This window comes from Phyllopteryx taeniolatus, chromosome 3 (assembly GCF_024500385.1).
Source record: "Phyllopteryx taeniolatus isolate TA_2022b chromosome 3, UOR_Ptae_1.2, whole genome shotgun sequence".
Taxonomy (NCBI): domain Eukaryota; kingdom Metazoa; phylum Chordata; class Actinopteri; order Syngnathiformes; family Syngnathidae; genus Phyllopteryx; species Phyllopteryx taeniolatus.
The window spans coordinates 29863417-29869416 of record NC_084504.1 but is presented as its reverse complement, the minus strand read 5'-3'; the positions used below and the strand labels follow the sequence as shown (position 1 = coordinate 29869416).

General features: G+C 48.0%; 1 protein-coding gene across 11 annotated transcripts in view; it reads left to right on the top strand.

The window, feature by feature from the left end:
- Positions 1-203: 203 nt before the first annotated feature.
- Positions 204-6000, top strand: part of ank1a (ankyrin 1, erythrocytic a) — a 67580-nt gene continuing 61783 nt past the window's right edge. For 5 of the 11 annotated variants that reach the window (XM_061768446.1, XM_061768445.1, XM_061768444.1 and 2 more), the window contains exon 1: positions 205-430. In XM_061768446.1, the coding sequence (XP_061624430.1) occupies positions 305-430 (126 nt within the window). In that variant the 5' untranslated portion in view covers positions 205-304. Of the gene's footprint in view, positions 431-6000 lie in introns of all 11 variants that reach the window. The other 6 variants (XM_061768450.1, XM_061768449.1, XM_061768452.1 and 3 more) reach the window with 3 other exon arrangements.

Sequence of the window (6000 nt, the reverse complement as noted above, 5' to 3'; positions counted from 1 at the left end):
GGGGGGGGGGGGGGGAATAATAATAATGAATGAGGGAAGTGTACATTAACGATGGCGAGAGTGCTGTGCTGCAATCGCATCCCACAGCAGACGGCCGAGGACTGCCGCTGAGTGTGCGTGCGTGCGCGCGTGTGTGACTGCACTGCTGAAGAGGAGGAGGAGGAGGAAGAGGCAGAGTGAGCACGCTCAGACTCTGCAGGACCAGAGAGGAACACAGCAGCGGCAGAGCTTGCGTTGGCACGCGCCGGGTACCAGCACTGAAAGATCTGGACGCGCTGACACCACCCGGACCAGCTCAAGCGCCATGGCTCAAGCGGCCAAACACCTGCGCAAAAACAAGGATTTAGAAGCCCAAGCAGAGCAGGAGCGCAAAGAGAAAGAAGAGGAAAAGGTCAAGAAGAGGAGTCGCTCACGGGATAAAAAGCGCAAGGTACAGGTGTCGTAGTCAGTCGCGGGGGGGTGCGGGGAGGGGTGCGGGGAGGGGTTTTGGGAAGGTTGAGGTGCCCCCTCCCTTCTTTGTGTCATGCTAACTGAGTCTGGGGTGCCTGGGCACACATGGAAAGCCGTCGTGTTGTGTTTCCACTGTGTGTACGCACATCCTCCCTGGCACACATGTATGTCATGTGCATACAAACACGGGGAACCTTCCAGCACACTGCATGCTCTCCTAATCCTTTTATTGCTTTATACCCACTTTATTGACTGCCCTCAATCAATTCTCTGCCAAGGAAGCACTGTCTCGCTATCCCTGTTCACACTTTTTTTTTTTTTTTTTTTTTTTTTTTTTTACCCCCCACACTTAAATGTTCACTGCAGTACTGTCAAATTTGACATGTACTCGAAGCATCTAGTGGCCAGCGCACGACCTGCGCGTCCGCGTTTTCCTTTTATTTGGCTTCGGAATGACCATTGTGGTGGAATACCTGCGGGCTTCTGTCGTCTGCCTGAGGAGCTCCATGCAAAGCCAGAGCTCATTGTAACCAATAAATCACTGCTCCGTCCGTCACTCAGAGACTGCAGGGACCTATGCCGAAACTGCTGTGTGCACAGCAGTTACTACCTCTGGTTCAATTTCACATTTCATACCGAAATTAAAATGAGTCATCGGCAGACTTCGCAGTTGAGCCTTGGTGGAAAACAAGCTCTTGAGCAACCGAGTGTGCGTAGTGCCAAGCTGGCTGAAAATCAATCTGGTTGCTGATGCGGTCCCTCAAGTCCGGGGGATGCTTTTTTTGGTAGGATGGCAGTTTGACTCGGATGAGCCGGGGTCACATCAACCTGTGCTCCTGATCTCCCTTCAATGTGTAGAAGCGTGAGAGCAAGCCACGGGAGTGTTTTGCAGGTGTCTGGAAAGGGGCGCAGCAAGCGGGGAAAGCCTGCGGCGCTCTCACAGTCTGCGTGATCACGGATGAGGTTTCTGCTCAGGTTCCGAATGCAGCCCAAGTTGGACTCAACGTGCGTCGTTTCAGGGGATCCTATATCTGTTACATAACCATGGAGCCGAAGTCCCTTAAATAAGCCTTTCCAACTCCCCCTCCCAACCAATCCCTCATCCATATTTTTTGAACACCAGCTTATGTCCAATGCGTGCGTTGTCAGAACAGCAATCTTTTTCTACCTCTCAACTCGCAATGACTTTAACCGCCTTTACTGTCTAAATATTAACAGACAAAATGCGCTCACACTTGGGTCTGTTACTTTGCTACTAGCAAAGCAGCTTCCGGTCAGCTATGACCCCCAATGCAATTTTTGGGGGAAGTTTCAGGATTCATTGTTATGGGGGAGATACAGCTCGTTTTCAATTGTCTTCTAAAGAACTTTCTGCAGAGTTTTCGCTTTGCGTCCGATCCGTGTTGTATGGACGAAGGCCCCAATCAACTGCACTCTACCGACATACAATATAAATTTACACGCACGCTACCTTTTCAGCGTGAATACAGTTTTAACTTGTATATGCACAAATAAGTTATTGTCCAAATTTTTATATTAAATGTTTTACTCCTCAAAAAATGTGAGGTGACATATCACGTATGTGTATATCTATTTTACTGAACGGATAACAAAGCGGCAGCACCGTGCTAATGGGTAATTGGGTACTATTTTACATATTTTAGATTAAATGAAAGTCCTTTTTACTTCAAGTTGAAAGCTAACTGGGTGGCACGGTGGGCGACTGGTTAGAGCATCAGCCTCGCAGTTCTGAGGACCCGGGTTCAATCCCCGGCCCCGCCTGTGTGGAGTTGGCATGTTCTCCCCGTGGCTGTGTGGGTTTTCTCCGGGCACTCCGGTTTCCTCCCACATCCCAAAAACATGCGTGGTAGGTTAATTGACAACTCTAAATTGCCCGTAGGTGTGAATGTGAGTGCGAATGGTTGTTTGTTTATGTGTGCCCTGCGATTGGCTGGCGACCAGTTCAGGGTGTACCCCCGCCTCCTGCCCGACGATAGCTGGGATAGGCTCTAGGCGACCCTAGTGAGGAGAAGCGGGTCAGAAAATGGATAACATAGCATTTAAATGTCAATAATAAGAATAAAATAAAACTCTCGAATCGAATCACAATCGAAACAATCCAAAGCGAATTGAATCACGACGCAAAGAATCGAATGGTGAGGTTCATAACAATACCCTGCCCGACTATCAGCGCTAGGCTGTCGAGCACTTAGGCGATTGCCAGCTGCGGCACAATCCCCATCAGGCATCTTTAAGGTAAACCCCAACCGTTTATGGCTGTGCAGCTATCATGGCTGACATTGAGTCTTTCTTCTGCATCAAAATGTACTTGGTTTGAATTCAAGTTTTAATCTCTGTCTGCTTCTCTCCGCCCTCCATAATCTCTTCCCCGTCCTGCCTGAACTGGAAATATAGTTTTCTGAGAGGTACCCATGCCAATGTCTGAAACGGATTGGAATAGCTGTCTTAAGTGTTACTGCGGTGTTGATGTGTGTGTGTGTGTGTTTCCGTGCTGGTGTAACGGATTAGTGTTGCTGCAGTGGTGACTAAGCTCATCACAGTGAGCACCTATCGTCTGATCATGTCTGCCCGCTTACCTGCAGCCTTGTTAGCACAGATTCAAGTCAACGTTTTCCGAGCAACCCGTCTTTCGTGTGCACCCCTGGCGGTGCACTTTTGTCATTGGCGGCTCCATCGTCTCATTAGTGAGTCGGTTTTATGGACAAAGATGCGTAACCCTAATTACCTCTGCAAAGTCAGCTGTATCTTTAACACAGCTTTCTGTCTGTCAGATTCAGTGGGAGTTGTAAAAGTTGTAAGTTGTAAAAGCCAGTGAGAGAGAACATTTACCAATACAGGTACTGCATTTAGTCGATTGTCCCTAATTGTCTATTCTCTTCATTTGATAGCTCCTCATCGGTTGCACTACTCACTGTGCAGTCTTTTTTTTTTTTTTTTTTTTTTATGTTTTACTCCAACCGATCTCAGCCTTGTGCTGCTACAGTATCTGTCATATTCTCATATTTTAATCTAACAATTATGGGAAACACGCTTAAATTTGGAGGGGGAAATGCGTGGCAACATTCTTTTTATACATAAGTGCCATTTGCATGTATTGTTTTCACAATCAATTATCAAAAAGTAAAGTTCCATCACAGCACAATTATTGTGATTGGCTTTCCCCCCCCCCCCCAAAAAAAATACATCTCAGGCACTGGAGACAGTGTATTGCCGGATTTGTCAGCATATACCGGGTGATCGAAAAGTAACGCCCTATTTTTAAGAAATTGTCATTTATTTCTGAACTATAATTCTTACAAGAAATGAACATGAGACGAACGCGTATTGCATGGAGTTTGAGAACCGCTTGAGAACCGATTGGGAACCGCTTGGGAACCGCACGTTATCCGTTACTAATGCACAGACCAATCACGGAGTTGTCCTTTGCAGCCATTATTTGTCATTATGCTTGTGAGCACTTGTCTCATTATGTCCATTAGGAGGTCAAGGCCAGTTTCGGACAACGTAAGGTTAGAACGAGGCGCTTGTTTTAGCATGGGAATTATTCAGGGAAATGCGTGTAAATCACCGATGTCGTTTCCGTGTGCTTTGAATTGACGGATTGCGCGTTCACGTGGCCCAGTGGAAGCCCACAGTCCGATGACTCAGCGGGCTTGGACCCGGCACTCGTTCAGGTTGACGGCGGCTGGGAATGACTGTACGAGTGCCGCGTGGGCAGGTTGGCCGGGAGCTGCGGCGTACACGCCTTTAATTAACGCTGCGACGGAAGATGCGCGTGAGGCCGAGCCACCAAACCCACCGCCCCCCCCCTCCCACCCCCCCCTCCTCCCTTTTTTTTTATTTTTATTTTTTAATGAGGTTGCAGAGAACGAGTTCATCGCTGTTACAACCCAGGTTTATTTAACGATCGACAAAGTCTTCTTCGCTTCTTTTGGAACTTGATCTCAATTCTCTTCTGTAAGAAAACAAAACAGATGAATGAGAAGGAAAAAGAGGCAACATCAAACATCCAGCATTCTGTCAGTGTCGGATTTTACTGCGACTGTAATGATTCATTTGTACGCTCCAAGTTTGAACTTGAGTGCCATAATCAAAGCGTGCATCCGCGTGAGCCTGTCGGCTGACACACACGACTGCAGCATCGGCCTTTGTTCATCGTCCCACCACCGCAGCGCATACTCTATTTATTTCCGAAACAGCACGCCAAATGATGTGTCATATTGAGAGGGGCTTCCTCAGACTCGTCGTCGTGCAGTGGCTCCCTCCCGTCCTCTCTCACCTCTTCCTCACGATCGCTCTCCTCCTTTGGCCAGTTGCGCTAATCTCTCCTCTCAATTGGTATTCTGACAGTGCAGCTATTGCATAACTCGCCGAAACAAGAATTGAGAGAGATCGGGGCTCATTCAAACGCATCATTCCTAATGCACAAATAAAACGGGAGAGAGAAATGTGACAGGTCATTGTTGTTTCTAATCAGAAAGCAAAGCTTTTGGTGTGTTTTCTCGTTGGAGCTGCTTGCCGACGAGGGAAAGGACAGGTGGTGGAATCCGCTGCTTATTGCTCACAGATGCTGCGAGTTGTGCTTTGCTTCCCCTCTCTGCAGGGTCTGTCTCTGAGACATCCACAAGACATGAGCCTCCGCAGCGTGCAACCTCGGAAGCCCCTCCCCATTGATCAGCTCTTACCTTGCTCTGATTGTCCCGTACATGTACAGATGCCTATTCTGTAAATGCAATCTCATGTCTTCTGACGCAGAATTAGATTTATGGCGTGGCGTGCACTACTTGGCTGCAACCAGCAGAGGTGCTGTAGATTCAGTCGCCACTGCTTCATGGTCAAAAACGAAGACCACGCCACTCCAGCGAGGAAATCCCAGCGACATTTAGCAGTTTAGAGATTATTTAGATTTTTTTTTTGCAATACTGAAAACATCTTATTTCTGCCATATGCATTTGTAAGGGGCAGTTTGTACATTCGAAGGCTTTCATGATGCGGATGGTAACAAATGACCCGCCTGTGGCCTTTGCGCTTCCAAGGATATTCAGCGCTCCCAAATGACGTCTGACTGAGCGCCGCGCAGATTTCTCGAGTCGTCTAATCCTCGAGTCAAGTGTCATCGCGGTGTCGCAGCATCCCCGGGCCTCTTATTAAAAGCCGAGCTTTGTCGTGTCTGGTGGTTCGCATATCCAAGTCCATGTCCACGTTCTCACAAGCGCCTGCGTGGGACTTCTACGGGTACGCTGAGCTTCCTCCCACGTTCCAAAAACAATGAAGACTCTAAATTGTCCATAGGTGTGAATGTGAGTGTCAATGTGTTTTTGTCTGTATTTCCTGTGCGACCGGTTGACGACCAGCTCCTTTGGCCTGAAGTTTGCTCGTATAGGCTCCAGCTCAGCCTTGACCCTGGTAAGAATAAGCGATCTCGAAAATGGATGTTAGTCGTGCAGTTTTTTTTTCGCCATATTGTACCGAGCAGCCAGGGCAGAGAGGGTACAGACGTTTGACTTCCCGTTCCCTGATCATCGATCA